The 17,725-nt window shown below is 37.8% G+C and overlaps 1 protein-coding gene across 10 annotated transcripts in view; it reads right to left on the minus strand.

Moving 5' to 3' along the window:
- The window catches only part of ZBBX (zinc finger B-box domain containing), a 119,313-nt gene extending 102,328 nt beyond the window's left edge, over positions 1–16,985 (minus strand). For 3 of the 10 annotated variants that reach the window (XM_027585051.2, XM_027585047.2, XM_027585042.2), the window contains exons 1-5: positions 16,928–16,985; positions 9,152–9,285; positions 6,899–6,958; positions 4,630–4,743; positions 1,782–1,872 (exon numbers count right to left, since the gene is read on the minus strand). In XM_027585051.2, coding sequence (XP_027440852.2) covers positions 1,782–1,872; positions 4,630–4,743; positions 6,899–6,958; positions 9,152–9,219 — 333 coding nt within the window. In that variant the 5' untranslated portion in view covers positions 9,220–9,285; positions 16,928–16,985. The other 7 variants (XM_027585046.2, XM_027585043.2, XM_027585044.2 and 4 more) reach the window with 7 other exon arrangements.
- Between the last annotated feature and the right edge of the window lie 740 nt (positions 16,986–17,725).

A 17,725-nucleotide genomic window follows, 5' to 3' on the forward strand; every position in this document is an offset into this window, starting at 1 on the left:
TGTTTTTTTGGTTCCATAGTTTTCTTTATATTTCTTCTGCTACATTCTAGTTCAGACACTTCTCATTTGACCTCTAGATTCTTTTACGAGTCTTCTAAATAGTCTCTCTGCCTCTATACTAGTGGCCTCCAAAGTAGCATGTATGCATGCCCAAGGGAGCTCAGGAAAAGACCAGAAAGAAGAAATGAAGTTTATGTCATCCTTAAATAATGTTCACAATTTGTTTTTCAACACACATGATATATTAGTAAACTATCATGTACATAAATAAATTCTATTTATAAATAAATAAAAAATTCATGTATAGAAAAGTCCATGATTAAAATACATTTTTTATTGATGTGGGACATGATGAAACTAGTTTCAATATCATTTGTTCTCTCCTCTGTTTATAAACTCCTAATGCACTGGATATTTAAACAAGATCAGCCATCATAAATCATCACCTTAATCTTGCTATCTTCCTGCTCAAAAGCTGTCAGGGAATTCCACTGTCACAGTGAAAGAGTCAAGACTCTGAACTCTGGTATTCCCTCCTGCTCTGGCTCACTTTTTACGCCCACCTTCTAGAGCTCCCTAAACCCCATGCTTTCACATCTGACTCAATTATGAGGTTCGTGGGGCCTGGCATTATGATTTATTCATTATTTTTTCCTTACAAAGACATCTAGAATACTTTCAACTATTTGCAGAACTAAAGTGTTTTTTTCCCAAACACAGATGGTTCATACACTAAATGGTTATGACCAAAATGACATACTGACTTTTTCTATTCTCATATGTGCATCATCTTTCACATTAGATGAGGATGTCCTTGAGAACAAGGATAATGCACTATGGGACAAAGGAGGCAGTTAATAATTGCTATTGAATAAATAAGTCCATAATCACGAGTCAGCATTTTTAATATATTTCAATAACATCTGAAACATGGAACACTATCTCAGAAAGATCATGAGAAATGGGAAGTAGATTATAAAGAGTTTAATCCAAAAATTAAAGAAACATATATCAGTAAGAGAATGACACTAAAGAATAAAAGGCTTTTTTGAAGCCAAAAAGGTTAGAAGCACCAAGTAAGATGTTTATAGTCACCAACTGGCCCAAAGAAAGTTTAATGATAGGTATATAAAAGAGAAAAAGCTATATAAGTTAAAACTTATAAAGTCATGGATCTTGTACTAAACAATCCAGAAACAAAACAGCTTTCCTTACATAAAGTCACTCATCTGGTTTTAATTTTAAATATAATGTAATGTTTCATTTTATAATACACAGTAAAGATAAAGCAATTCTACAGCTGGGAAACCTGAAAGCATTTTTTCTCGGGTATCTTCACACATGGAATCAATAGCATATGAATAATAATCATTATCCAAGCAAAACATAAACACTATTAAACAAATGTGATACAATAAAAAGGCAGAAAAAAGTTTGTCCTTTGTTATATCAAATAATTTAGTTTTCACCCTAATATAAAACTACATAGTTGTATTTCACATACTTGAAACCAGAATTGAACTGTAAAAAAAAATTCAGTTTAGAAAGATTCTACTCAAGGTGAATTTTTAAAAATCATCTTGCAGATGAAAAATAAAATATATCTGAATAATGAAAGCTACAGATTAACCCATAAAAATTAATCAAAATCCAGTAATATGCAGTTGTTAAAATAAGAATAGTAGGTTCTTAAGTATAGAAGGGAATACAAGATCTGAAAAACTATAATTTATATCCCTTCATTGAGCAAATTCCCTGAGAGCCAAATGATATTTTCCTACCTTAATAATATTTCCTTTATTTTGTGACATCATGAGTGATTGATTACCCAATTTTCCCACTTGTCCAGATTTCCAGTGATATCTACTTGACCTTCAATATATATAAACGGAAGACAAAATGTAATTACTAAATACATTTCTCCTTTTAATGAAAACAAATATATTTTCCCTGTTTCAAGAAATGAAATTCAGTCATTAACATGTAACAGACCACCACCAAATGAAAATGAAATATCAATGATGCCATAATATCCTCAGCAATTCTAAAATATAGCTCTACCATATTTGGAGCTTTTGAGAAGAAACGAATAAAAATAAAATGTCCAAACACAGATGAAGAATTTCCTTTTTTAGACATTTATGATGATTAAAGATAGCTTTACTGATTTATAGTAAACTTTACAGATTGTTGTGCAGTTTTAAAAGCTAAGGGTCTACAAATGTAAAGAGGAAAAGGAAGCAAAACAATACCCAAAATATTCGGCAGATCTAAGCGATGAATTCCGTATTTAAGACTACAAATCAGCTCCCCCACTGAAAGGTAACAGAGATGACAAAGAAGGCAAACTGTTTAATTTCTAGTTTTCAAAGCACTTTTGAGTCTCACAAAATTTTCTGAAGTCAACAGGGCAGAAGTCCAATTCTCACTTAAAAAATGAGACAAAAACTTGCCCAAGGTCACACAGACAATAAATAATAAAGTCAAGGTCAGAATATTGGACTTCTTTCTTCCTGACCAGTGAGTGGCAGGTTCTCATTCCGGCTGTGACATTTACTATCTATGTGACCTTAGAAAAACACTTACCTCTTCTGAAAACTCAGTCAAGCTTTAGAACATTTTTAAAAACATCTACAAAAAGTTCCTCAGCTAATGAAAACCCACTCTTGGGGCTGATTTCAGGAACTCTGATTCACAAATATTTCATGAGCCACTGAGAAGTGCAAACTAAGTTCACTGGATCATTAAAAGAAGAGCAGCATAATATACAATATACTTTGTCACCTGGGATGACATATGACATTGAGAGCCTTGATTAAGTCAATGCTCCGATTATTAGAGAAGGTGTGTATATGTGTCATGAATATTTTTCAAAGAATCAGACTCTATAAAGAGAAATACTACTGGAGCTATAGTAAACATCTGAATCTTCTTTAATGGTTCAGAAGGTATTGCTTGGATATTTGATGATATCACTTGGATATTTGATAAGACCAAACAAAAGCAAATTTAATATACAAAAAGCCTGGCGATATTTAGTACCAGCCAAAGCACATGAGATATGCAGCTATCCTCTGTAGGAGAAAGTTATACATTTTTGAAGCCTATCTGAAAGACAATTTCTCCAATAGCCACCAAAATGTAAACTGCACATACACTTTGACCTAAAATTTCACCCTTTAATATTCTTGCATATGTAAGCAAAAATATACGTAGAAGCATGTTCACAGCAGCACTTATAACTACAATATTGAGAAAATTTAATAAAGGTCTGAAAAATACACAAAGAAATATTATGTGGCCATTAAAAGAATGACATCAATTACATGCTGATGTGGCAAGAGTGCTAAGATGTATTAAGTAAAAAAAAAAAAAAAAATAGGGTGTGAATCATTTTATAACCTCACTTGTAAAAACACATAAGACATGTGAGATTGGGGCGCCTGCCTTGGGCTCAGGTCATGATCCCGGGGTCCTGGGACGAGCCCTGCGTCGGGCTCCCTGCTCGGCGAGAAGCCTGCTTCTCCCTCTCCCACTCCCCCTGCTTGTGTTCCTTCTCTCTCTCTCTCTCTCTCTCTCTCTCTGTGTCAAATAAATAAATAAAATCTTAAAAAAAAATAAAGACATGTGAGATATACACAAACACACATTCATACACATATATATACATAGGTTTATACAAAGCTAAGATATTTGTGGAGAAAAAAAACTTAATTGTTAAAAACAGAGCTGCAAATGGGCTGGGAGTCAGCCTAGAGCTAAGAAGAAATAATTTCTGTTACATAACTATCAGTTGTTTGACTTTTATCATCTACATTTATTATTTTCATAATAAAGGAAAATGCCGGGCACCTGGGTGGCTCAGTTGGTTAAGCGACTGCCTTCGGCTCAGGTCATGATCCTGGAGTCCCGGGATCGAGTCCCACATCGGGCTCCCTGCTCAGCAGGGAGTCTGCTTCTCCCTCTGACCCTCCCCCCTCTCATGCTCTCTCTCTCTATCTCATTCTCTCTCTCAAATAAATAAAATCTTTAAAATAAATAAATAAATAAATAAATAAATAAATAAATAAATAAATAAATAAAGGAAAATGCCCCATAAAATTAGTATAGATACAAAGTACAATATTACAGAGTACTCATTAATAAAATTTCAGCTAAAACACATTTGTCTAAAAATATTTTAAACATACTTGAGGGTTTGAATGGTTCTTACATATGAACATGTAAACTCCTGCCCCCTCAAAGTCTTTTCATAAGTAAAAACGACCTTAAAAGCAATCTCCTATGGGTGGCAGCTTTATGAGAGCAAAGGCCAACTTCTGTATTGCTGTGCTAAACATCCCAGACTTTAATGGTTCAGAAGAGTCATGTAAGAAGAGAAATAAGGAAGTGTAAGACCAAATAAGGTTCAAAGGAAACAGAAGTAATGGTAATTTTAAAAAGCAACATGCCTTATATAAAGGACACAAATAGAAAAAGTAGGAGAAATTTAATACTATTTGTTCATCAGGATAAGCCAGAAATTATTCATTCAGGGCAGATCTTTTGTGGAATGATATATTAATATATGAATTAGTTCTTTACCCAATTCAGTTTATTCCTCTCAAAATCCCTAAAAATGTCACCTACTCTCTTTCTTCCTTTCCTTTGCTCCGAGCTGACTGGAATTCCTGTAGCGTCTTTTCCATCTGTTGGTTCTCCAATTCTAACTGGACCTTCTCCATCCTCAGTTCCTGAGCATTTCTGAGTAAGAGTTAAACATAGAATGTTCATTTGTGGTAAACAAACAACAACAACAAAAAAGGCAAAATAGTTTTATATCATCTTTGGCGTTTAATGAGAATTATGAATAGTGAGTAAGTGATGAAGTATTCTAACTACTTCCTTTGCATTCTGTGAAATATGGTTTCTAAAGTTAGCATTACCTTGCATTAACATTCTCCTTAACGTATGTATCTCTTCCAATCTCAGAATTTTGTTTTTCCTATTACAGTACTAAAAGTTTCAAATCATAATTCACTTTCCATATGAACTCTGCCTTTACATATGCACAAATATCTATGCTATACAAATAGAAAGCAAAAGAAAAAATATTTTCTAATTTTCATACTGTCTTTCCTCTAAAGTATTCAAATAGTTTGAAGCATACCATTTAAAATAACTATTTTTTTCTCTATAGACAGAATACACATTTTTGCTGACCTGATCATCTTAGAACTCTTCAATAAATTTCTACCTCTATGTTGTACAAGCACAATACAAAAAAAAAAAAAAACAAAAAAAAAAAACAAAAAAAAAGAGCAGAGCCTGTTTGGGGCCCATTAAGGGAAAAAGCACCTATTGAGGGTTTCAGTATAGGAGCCATCAAAAGGATTGAATGGGAACTGGGCCAACACCACCTATTGTTTCCTCTGAAGGAAGGCAATAAGAGAGTAACTTTTTTTGAGGACAGAAAGGATCCCTCTTATAGATTCTCGCACAAGAGATTTTGGTGATAATATCTGAAGCTCATCAAACTTTTGACACAAGCCATTTTCTTCATTTTGCAGTTCCGGTTTCTTATCAGTATTAGTCACTGACTCCATCTCCCATAGGTCTACACCAACCTAGTTCTCTAGCTTGTATCATCTATCATGAGTTTAAATCTCTTCCTTTATTACTACATTAGTGTTTGTCTATATACAAGTAGTGTGCGTACCCAGGGATTCAATGGCAAGGCATTGAAAAATAAAAATAATGGAGATCAGAAAAGGGAGCTAATTTATAGAAGCAGTCACCAAAGAGCAAGTGGGCCAAAGATACGTGCCCAAGTGGTCACTATCCAGGGAGCTATATGGAAAGTGAAAGGAGGCAGAGGCTGCCAGAGGGTTCGGAGAAATCGGCAGAGATACCAAGGGGGAGGCACTCTTTTCATTACATGTGCTCCACAGGGAGTATTTCAGCCCCTAGTACAAACAGGCATGGTGGGGACAGGGTATGTGATAGTCGTGATGGGGTACGAGACCCAGTAGAGCTGTCAGTACAGACAGGAACACAGGCATGCCTGAAGGTAACTGAAATACAGTATAGTGGTGCTGCCATTGGAGAAGTACATGCAGGTACCTGAACACACAGAAAGGGCACACAACCAGCCGATGGGCCTGCAAGAGCATTTCGGGGGAAAGAGAAGTCTGAGCTGAGCCCTAAGGGATGAAAGGAAAGTGGTGAAAGCAGCATTCCAGGAAGAAAGAAAAGTGTGGGCACAAGTGGACACGGGTGATGTGTGGGTCAAGGAGCAAGAGGTTCCATGTGACCAGGCATTATGTGCAGGATGGGTAAAGTGGCAAGAAATGGAACTGCTGAGGTGGAGAGTGGCCGGATCATGAAGAGCCATGTAGGCCATGACGAGGATTTGTATTCTATAAGCAATGAGACTTGCCAAAGGACTTTAAGAGAATTGATCAGACTTGCATTTTATTTAGAAAGATCACCCTGACTGCAGAATGGGAAATTAGAGAGTGCAAGGCTGAAAGGCAAGGCAAGGCAGCCGGTTGGGATATTATTTCGGTAATCCTAATAATAGAGAGATGATGCTGGTCCTACTGGATAGAGACAGTAGAGAGAAAAATGGGAGCGTTTGAAAAATATAAGAAAATAAAATTAACTGGACTTGGAGACTGACCAGAAGTAGGCAACTCACAGGGAAGGGACAAGGAAGGAATCTAAGATAATCCTAGGTTTCTTACTTGGGCAACCAGAAGGATAATGATGCCTAGATCACTTTGAGATGGGATGGGGATACAGTTCAGGACTGATACCTGAGCTGGTCTCCCTGCCCAAAGTCTCAATGGCCCACAACACTTTTCACATGGCTTCCAGAGGAAGAGTTCAAGAGTACAAATGTGATTGTGTTACTCACTTGCTCAGAAAACTTTTAATATTTCTGAAGACCCCACTGTGGTAGAGGAAAGGGATGAGACTGAAAAAAAAAAAAAAAAGACTGGCTTACTGACCAAGTGGTCAAGTTGATGGGATGCTATGGGTGTGAAACACAACAAGGGATCCCCCTGGAGACAGCCTCAGACACAGAGCCGGGGGGCAGGCAGGGCCACTGAGGAAAACTAGGGTTGATCCTGCAGAGACCAGGTCCACCCAACAAATCCAAGGGCCAGAAACAACCTCCTGAAATGAGTTGGAAGCTGAGGAAGAGGAAGACAAATGTTGGAGAACACCAATACGTCAGACAAGGTTAAGATAATCGTTAAGACAGTATCAAATGAAAATAGGGGGACAAGGGTAATAAGGAAAGGGGGACAAAGGGAACTCCAGAGCAATTACCACAGAGTGGTTGTTCCTGCCCTAGCTTTTGTAAGTTATTGATCATGGGTGGATCAGGGAGACCTGCAGGCCATAAAACAGTGATCCCCACCTTACCTCCAAAATAAATTCCGAACTCCTTAGTGTGGCATACAAGTTAATTTACTATCTATACAACCCTGCCCTTCTCTCCAACTTTGTTCTATAAATCTCTGTTCGACAAAACACTGGATATGTCTGAAAGTTCCCAAACTATGTGGTCTCTGTGCCTTTGCACAAGTTTCCCCCAGTAACTACCCAACTAACTGCATCATTCAGGTGAAGCTTGGAGACCTCCTCTTACCTGACCCAGTAGTTTGGGCCATGTTCTCATAGCCCCCTGTGCTTTCTCATCACACCATGCTTCACACTATCTCGTAAATGTGATTTTATCTATTCACGTCCTCCACAAACTACCTTAGAGCAAAGATTGTGTCTTCTTACTTTCATATCCACCATTCCCTAGCATAGTGTGTAAAACGTGTGCATTTAATAAATGTTTGGATAAAGGGTTTATAGGTATATAAACACAGACAGGAAATATATGACCAAAAATCAAATTTTGTATGCCCCTTTTTCTTTTTACACATACACACAAAAAACAAAATTGGTAATAGTAGCAATTGGATAGCTCCTCTCCCACCAAAAAATGGTAAAATAAATAAGGCTGATAGTGAACAACAGGGGTTTGAACTGCATGGGTCCACTTACAAAGTTTTTTTGATAAATACAGTACAGTATTGTTGTCTTTTCCTTATGATTTTCTTTTTCCTAGCTTAGTTTATTGAAAGAATACAGTATATAATACCTGCAACATACAAAATATGTGTTATTTGAGAGTTTATGTTATCCATAAGGCTTCGGTCAAGAGTAGGCTACTAGCAGTTAAGTTTTGGGGATGTCAAAAGTTATACATGGACTTTTGACTGTGCTAGGGGGTCAGTGCCCCTAACCCTCATGTTGGTCAAGGGTCAACTGTGCTGAGAATGCCATGTATTTGTGTAACATTTTCCAGTTTACACATGCTCTTACACACAATATCTCAAAAGTGAAGGCAGAATTAGGAAGGCTCTGAAGACACTGCAGGACTACTGATCTGATTCAGGGAACTCAAAGCTCAAATTAAAAGTTGACAGCCCGTCCCTAATCCAAACCAGCTGGAATTTATTGATACTGGAGAGAAAGGCCTTGGGAATTTCCAGTGACCCTAGATGACCTCAAAGGGAAAGAGTGTATTGACACTTCCAGTACTCCTGCCATGTCATGAAATTCCCAGGATACCCAGAATGGCTTGGTTCTAGCTGAATGCATCCACAGGGCAATCCAGGACAGAAGGTACCCCTCCTGAGAAAGGTGAACTTAACATACTGTCCCTTAGTAGGCAAAGGGCTGGGCTAGGTAGCACCTTCTATTCTCTGTTTAAAGATCTCTAGGCCCAATAGTCTCCCAAAATTTCAGTGCCTTTCAGTTTCTTCAGGGTGATTCCTTTTAATTCTGAACAAGCGTCACAAACTATTGGTAACTGTGTTAGATTGCTTTAATAGTCAATAAACCCAAATTTTACTTATAACTTTTCACCTCAAATTTGTGGCATAAGTAATTTTAGTCCTCACTTTAAAAACTATTGTGGATTTATTATATATCCAACCTACTCTCTTATAGACAAAAATACACCAAAGTAAAGAAAATGGAGATAAGAACTCACAAATTTAAGCTCAAGTCTAAACTGTCTCATATAAAAAGAATACTTTAAATTACAACATACAGAAATTTTAGCAATTATTTCTATTTAAGTAGTAAATATACATTCACTTACTTGTATTTCAGCTTTACAGAATTTCCAGGTTTTCCCCATGGAAGAACTACAAAATCTTTGGTGTTCATGATCACTGTCTGTTTTTTCCCACTGTCTTAATATTATATAAAAATCATTGTGATTTGCAAAAACTTCTGAAAAAGTAACAGACAAAAGAATTATGCCAGAGTAAAGCAGGTAAATTACAAATTCAAAACTGCATATAGTTCCGGCAAGTTTTAAAAACAGAAATCATTATGAGGGAAAAAGCTGAATGAAAGGTTAAACAATAAATATATATGTGCTAAATATAAATTTTATATTTATATACTAATAAAGTTATAAATACAGCATATCTGATGGAACTAAAATTTTACCAATAATTATATAGCAAAAGACAATGGAAATAGTCAATTGAAAGTGAAGAATGCACTCATTAAGACAGAGAACATATTACGGATCCTTCTATGGTAAAGACTATCAAAATATCTATCAGGTTTTGTTCCCATCCAAAAATAATATCCATGGCTAAATATAGGAAAAGAAAAGGACTTTCAAGATACAATCCAAACTCAAAACCTTTTTTTGTACATATATGGTAATGAAAATGAGAATTAAGGTATGTAATAATTACCCAAAGGCATTCTAATATCCTCATTCATCAAAGAAAATTTTAATGATGCTCTTTTCCTAAGATCAGAAATTAGTATATTTAGAAAGAATTTTTTAACAAGAAGTGAAACAAAAAAGCTTTTCTGCCCAACTCCTAGTTAACCAGAAAATTAAATTATTCAGAACACCCTATTTCCTGAGTATCCCAATTATTCATGGTTCTATAATAATTTACTCTGTAATGCTGAATTACTGAATCACATGCACAACTATTAGATTTTTATACCAATAAAAATTTCAAATTCTGAATGCTCTTAAAGAAATATAAGAGGCATTACCATAGAGTCCATAGTCTTTTTTTTTTAAGATTTTATTTTATTATTTATTTGAGAGAGAGAGAATGAGATAGAGAGAGAGCATGAGAGGGAAGAGGGTCAGAGGGAGAAGCAGACTCCCCGCTGAGCAGGGAGCCCGATGCGGGACTCGATCCCGGGACTCCAGGATCATGACCCAAGCCGAAGGCAGTTGCTTAACCAACTGAGCCACCCAGGCGCCCAGAGTCCATAGTCTTAAATGGCCAAACCATTTGATATTGTTGGTTTATATATGTGTTCCTATGTACTCACAACCACCATAAATATTTATTAAGTCTCTGCTATATGCAGAGCACTGTGCTGAGAGGCATGAAGGAATCAAGGCCCAGGGAGATTTGTTTTCTGGCTCAATGGCAGAGTCAAAAAGGGCATATCAAACCTATATATAAAAGCCATAAAACAGGATAGAAATTATAAAAGCCATAAAAATAGATGTAATAATATAAGCAGTGAAAGAAAGGAGAAAATTCGAGCTGGCTAGCATTTAAAGGGGGGTTTTCAGGAGAAGGGAGGCTTATATAAGAAGATACGGGGGGCGCTGGGGTGGCTCAGTTGGTTAAGCATCTGACTCTTGATTTCAGCTCAGGTCATGATCTCAGAGTTGTGAGATCGAGCCCCGCAACAGGCTCCATGCATGGAGCCTGCTTAAGATTCTCTCTCTCCCTCTTTCCCTCCCCTTTTCCCCTCACTAAAAAAAGAAAAAAAGAAGAAAGAGAAGAAAGAAAAGAAAAGAAAAGAAAAGAAATTCCCCTCACTAAAAAAAGAAAAAAAGAAGAGAAGAAAGAAAAGAAAAGAAAAGAAAGAAAGAAAGAAAGAAAGAAAGAAAGAAAGAAAGAAAGAAAGAAAAGAAAGAAAGAAAGAAAGAAAGAAAGAAAGAAAGAAAGAAAGAAAGAAAGAAAGAAAGAAAGATATGGACTAGATGAACACTCCACACTATGAGAAAGAACAGCTTTTGAATGGGGACTAATGACTGGTTCCATTTGGTTGATGTGCAGGTTACATGGAGGGGGAAAAGTAGGCATGCGCTTGGAAATACAGGCTGAGGCCCAATAATGAGTGCTTTAAATGCAAAGTCAAGGCATTTGGAATTTATTCTCTAGCTAATGAGAGTCACTGAAAGTTTTAAACAGAAGAATAGAAAATAAATCTAGAAGCTTTGCTCAAAAACTTAAGGAGGGAAGGCATCAAACGGGAGTAACCAAATGGAAGACTATTATAACGTCAAAGTCTACATAATCAAATAAGTAGTTCTTCAGTTTTGTCCTTTGGGACACTCTCTTATAATTTCAATGATGCAACTACTGATCAAAGCATTTTTAGAATGCCTCCTTTGACGGTGTCTGGGTGGCTCAGTTGGTTAAGCGTCTGCCTTCAGCTCAGGTCATGATCCCAGGGTCCTGGGATGGAGCCCCGTGTTGGGCTCTCTGCTCAGTGGGGAGCCTGCTTCTCCCTCTTTCTCTCTGCAGCTCCCCCTGCTTGTGCTCTCTCTCTCTCTCTCTCTCTCTCTCAAATAAATCAATAAAATTTAAAAAAAAGAATGCCTCTTTTGAACCCATCTGCAGAGTCCATCATATACCCAACAAACACACAGATCTACTTTGTTGTGCCCCACTTAAAACTAAAAATGATACTGTTCAGCAAGAGTGACTGCTTTGTTCACCCAAATCTGGTTTCAAGTTACTCTACCTCCAGAAAAATCAAACATAGCCTGAAAGGGTAGATTTTTACTACCTTGGAAAAAATTCTGAAGAAATTTATTCTTTGAAGATAATTCCAAAATGGAATTATACAAAATAATTTTATATTGTAAGCAGTGTAGAGAATGCACTGTAGGACTAAGTGTATTTGTGCCTTCAATAAACATTTAGCTACTCCTTTGTGACTCCTTTATGGGTACCGAAGTTACAATGGTAAGAAAGACATAGCGTCTTCCCTCAAAGAACTCAAAATGAAAGGGACAGCCACACAATGACAAAACCGTGGAACATTCCAACAGAAGGAAATACTTAGGAGGAACATTTAACTCAGACTCCTTTCTCAAGACCCAAGTCCTATCTCTCAAAGCTAAAATCAGGGTCAAAGAAAACTAAAGATACCATTGGAAAATGAAGATTTGGTTTGCTTTGGGGAAGGGAGGATGTATCTATAACCCCCTCTTTGTATGTAAAACCTCTCTCTCACTTAAAGCTACCTTGAAAAACAAAACAAAACAAAACAAAACAAAACAAAAACAAAAAAAAACCTCCAGGAATAATCCTACTCAGAAAGACTCTATATCTCTTTTTGATTATAATCTGGAAATCCAACTGCTGGACCCTAGGCTACTGTGGCTAAGTTTTTCATGAAAAGTTCCATACTGTTATCATTACCAAACAAAAAAGTCAAAAGTTATACATGGATTTTTAACTGTGCGGAGAGTTGCTGTGCCTAATCCCCCACATTGTTCAAGAGTCAACTGCATAGGTACATACGCATAAAACTCAACTAATACACGAAGATTGAAATGAAGAAAAAAAAAAGTCTGTAAATTTCATTAGGATGATATGATTCAGACTTATAGCTCAGCTGATAATGTGATTTAACCAATAAATGGTCTTATTCGGGGGCATTTCACATCACTGAATGCAATTAGTAAGGCTTCTCAGTTAAATGTTTTATCAAGTCATACACATAAGCCAATTTTCTTGTATGAAGGAAAAAGGAAGATTATAATTGTGAGTCATGCTGTTCTGCCTGTTTCCTTTCGTAAAACCAACAAAGATTTAGTCACCTTTCTTGGGACGGCAGGGATAGAACAGTGTCAGCAGGAAGAATAGCAAAGCACAAAACTTTTAGTCACTTAATGGAATCAGGGAACTGCAGATAAACTCCCTACTATGCAAACTTTGTAGCCACCTGTCCTTTGGTGACTCCATTTTTTTTTCCTGATAATTAAATACCCAAAGTTTAATCTTTATTTGGAAAATTTTCTCGTTACCTAATTTATTAGACTGCACCATTTTTTCGTCCCCAACCTTGTTCTTCCCCACACATATACACATACTATGACCCAATGTTGTCCATGATGGTTTGACTCTCCTTCTACGTAAGTTCCTATTCTGGGAATGCAACCCAAGCATCAGGGCTGGCTATCACAGAATGGAAACAAGGAAATTATGATGATTTATAATCCTAGAAACTCGGAGCATTCATCAAGAGTTGCCCTAATCTCCTAAAATTTGCCATGAGACCATTGGCAGGATGGGAGGTTTGGGAAACCACTGTTTTCAAGATGGGACAATTATCTTTAAAAGATCTAATTTATTTATTTGAGAGAGAGAGAGCACAAGCGGGGTGAGGGGCAGAGGGAAAAGCAGACTTCTCGCTGAGCAGCGAGCCCAATGTGGGGCTCGATCCCCAGACCTGGGATCATGACCTGAGCCGAAGTCAGATGCTTAACCAACTGAGCCACCCAGGCGCCCAAGAAGGGACAATTTTTGTAACTGAAAACTTATCTAAGATGAGTTGGTTATTCTAATGACCCAGATCACCTTAGACCTGAGAACTTAAAAGCCAACAAATAAGAATTTTTCCTTACTTTAACACATACTTCAAGGTCCAAAAGCAAGCTCTTTTGGATGGATTAACACATTTACCATAGTACTTAGAAATCAGAGACTCAAGAAAGAAATGTTAAACAAAAATGAATTTAAACAAAAAATAGTAGTTTTAAACTCTTTTTTTTATAAAGATTTTATTTATTTGACAGAGAGAGAGAGACACAGCGAGAGAGGGAACACAAGTAGAGAGAGTGGGAGAGGGAGAAGCAGGCCTCCCGCGGAGCAGGGAGCCCGATGTGGGGCTCGATCCCAGGACCCTGGGATCATGACCTGAGCTGAAGGCAGACGCTTAACAACTGAGCCCACCCAGGCGCCCCTAGTTTTAAACTCTTAAAAGAAGTACACTTTTTATATTTTCACTATCTGATACTATCCATATTCTAAATATATATATGTATTTTAAAATCTTTTTTAAAATCTAAGGAAAAGACTGATAATACCTGATCTCTAGCATAATATCTTGTGCTTGAGTGGCCTACTAAATAAACACATGCCATTTTCTCCTAGTACGGGCCATTAAAGTAAACCAGGTATTGACTTCTCAGCTGCATTCAGTCTTTCAGCCAACCAGCATCTCTGATAAATACTGCCTCGGGGTACTAAATAGTACCCATGTCACCCAGTTTTTACCTTGTACGTGCAGGTTCCCTTGAGAACAATTAAGAAAGTTTGCTTTCAGATATCAAGGGGTGAGGTATCTTTTTAAAATATTTGCCAACTAAAGATGATAAGTAATATTAAAAGATACCAGGTTTAAGTTCAGAGGACCTTTGTGTCAGAGTGGTCTCTGAGCCAGTTTATCGATGTATTAAATCATGAGAATTCCACCCCCCCAAGCCCCCCACCCCCACCTAATTTGCAGGATATCAAACAAAGGGACTCTAATTTGTGGCCTGTAAATCTTCCTTAAGGGCCTTCAGAGAGCTCAGGGTTCAGGGAAGGAGACACTTAGAAACTACCTTGAGAGGGGAATGAGGGAGTATCAAGGCTTTTCTTAAACCACAGCTTCTCTGATTTCATCTGTTTTACATAATGAGCCTCTGGGTCAGATTTACTATAAAGAAACTCCTCTATAGCTTAAAAATATGTTTTTAAAGGCACAACAGTACATCAATATACAACCATTATTAATTCTGTATCAACTGGAAATTTCATATGACTACAAATAGCAATGAGAGCATTAAATTTATAAATCACATCTTTCAGAAACCCAAGCCCTTTTATATGTATCTACCCCATCCATTCTCATAAAATCTACTATTAGCCTAAGTGGTCGCTTACGACTATTTTAGGAATGGGAAAATCAAGGCATCCATCTAAGATTAGTGACAAAGCCAGAAATTACAATTTTATTCCCAGTCCTGTTAGCTCCTCTTAAGTCCTGAAATCTAAATATTGTTCTACATACTTAAAATGATTAATTCATATCATTTATATTCTTCCCCCTTTCATACTCTTAACCTGTCATAAAAAGGAAATTTAGAGAAAGAACTGTTTGGCATCAGGCCATTTTCTAAATTTTACAGCAATATATTTAAACACCATGAAAACCTTTTGGGTGTCAAATTGCTCCCATGTAATACAAGGTAACAGATTTTTGTTTCTATATTTTTTTCCCCATACCCAGAAGAAAAGAAATATTTCTCAGCTGCTCTGTTTGGTACCTTAAGAGCCTCAATTATGCATTCCAGTCTTCCTAAGCATTATACTTTATTTTCCACTTCTCTGCTCACCAAGTTTTATTCTATTTGGTGCCCAGTTGGAAGGCCACCTCTACCACGAAGATTTCTTCCACCAAAAGTGAACTCCTGTAAGGACATCATGGGTAACACACTCATTTGCTATTATATGCTGTCCCGTGTTATTTCTTGCTGCTTTGCTTTTATAGATGTTGCTTCCCTAAGCATCCCAAATATGCCATTGATCTTTGAATCCCCAGCAATTAGAAGAGGGCCTACACATAATGTACTGCCAGTAATAATATGCTAAGTTTTAAATATTTAGTTTTTCCTTACGGCTTTGAATTTATTGCACAACCTTATGAAAAAAATTTAAAGAAACACACCCTCCTTCCCACTTCAACAAATCCTTTTGTTTTCTTTTTTCTACATATCCTACCAAACTTTGATGAACATTCAACAAACATAGGAACACCTCTTCTGTGCCAGGTATCAGATTAAGCACTGAAGAACAAGGTGAACCAAACAGGTATAGCACCAATCCTCAGTGAACTTACACTCCGGTGAAGAAAGTAGGAAAAAAATTAAAAAGCAAATAAAATAATTGGGGAAAGTATTAAGTGTTTTTGAAATAAATAGACAAAAGACTGAGGCACTTTCAAATACATTTGTAACACAACTGAAAATACTATGGGAAGTCAGGACAGGCCTCTGAGAAGCCTATAAAATAAGGTGCTGGAGGGAGGTGGGGGTGTTTTTGTTCTTGTTTCTATTTTCATTTTCCATAAGCATAGTGTTTGCATAGTTTTAATCTTGTGTAGCTTCAAATTTATATGACTTTTTTCCCCCTTGGGGGGGGAAAAACTTGCTAACTCTGGATTTTAAAAATCAGGCTATTAAAAAAAAATAATTACTGAACCTATATATGAGCACCTCTAATGCTAATTTGGGGACAGAAGAAAAAACTCCCACAGCTTCAAATTTCTTAGGAATCTGCCACCCCTCACCCATGACCTTTACTTGGGAGGAGTGACTTCCAGAATACAGCGGGTGCATGTGGCCATCCAGGCAGAAAGCAGCCTCCAAAAGGGGATGTAGTAATGACTTGTCAGGTCACCAAGTTTTTCATAAGGCACCAATGACTTCAAAGGATAAAAGACGGTGGCGTTTGAAAAGGTCAGGCTGTCGAGGAGTTACAATTGACAAGCCCCTGGTTTCCCTGTCTGGGGTTCACTCTCATGAACTCCATTAGCATCACGGGCTCGGAAGTTCTTTGTTTATGGGAAAAAAGAGCTTCAACTCCTGGTCGATGCCGCGTCCCGCAGTCCGTGGGCCTGGCACTGTATCGGGCGCGCGGCAGCGGCTCAGCAAACACCGACTGGGCCGGAGCCTCAGCTCCACCCTCAACCCAGTCTACTTTCCCGCCGTCCCGCCCTGCTCCCCGCACCACCGCAGACCTGACGGCCGCCCAGCCCCGCCATCTCGGAAGCCCTCCGCTGGGCACCGCCCTCCGCAGCCCGCCAGCCGACCCACCTGGAGACCCCCGCCGCCTGCGTCACGGCTGCCGGCTCTAGCCACCCAGAACTTCCGCCTCGGTCTCCTTGGTTACCGCGTTACCTCCGTACCCATAGCAACCAGAACGCTAGGTCCTGCCGCTGTTGACCAGCAGAGGGCACAAAGGAGCCTGCCTAGAGAGGGAAGAGGGGCGAGGAGCAGAAAAGAGAGGAGAGGGAGGAGAGGCGGGAGAGCAGAGACGTGGAGAGAAAGGATCTTCTCAGAAAGGAAAGGCCTGGGATACTCACTAGGCTCCGAAGGCTTTCTGCTGGAGGAGTTCCTACCACATTCACAGCAATGTTCTAAAAGTTTTTGTCTGTAATATTTAATTCATCCTCATAATGGCCCAATTCATGTCTAAGAAAATTAAGGCACAGAAAGTTTGAATAATGACTCAAAATTACAAAGCTAAGCAAATGGCAAACCCAAGAAGAATTAACCCAAGCAATTAAGAGCTCCCACAGGTATGCTCTGTTCAATCGTTTATCAAAGTCACAAGAGGTAAAATTAACACTAGAATTCAGGTCTTAAGAACCCTCTTTTCTTTGTACCAAATATATGACCCATGGATATGTGTGAGTCTAATATATATATATATATATATATATATATATATTAGAGAGAGAGAGGGAGAAATAATCCACCCATGCTTCTCAAACTTCTCAAACTTTTCTGTTTGGGTGTGTGTGAGTCTAACATATAAGAGAGCAAGAAATAATCAGTCCATGCTTCTCAAACATTTCTGTTCCAGTCAACGGTGGTGAACTTATTTTTTGC

This window comes from Zalophus californianus, chromosome 1 (assembly GCF_009762305.2).
Source record: "Zalophus californianus isolate mZalCal1 chromosome 1, mZalCal1.pri.v2, whole genome shotgun sequence".
Taxonomy (NCBI): Eukaryota; Metazoa; Chordata; class Mammalia; order Carnivora; family Otariidae; genus Zalophus; species Zalophus californianus.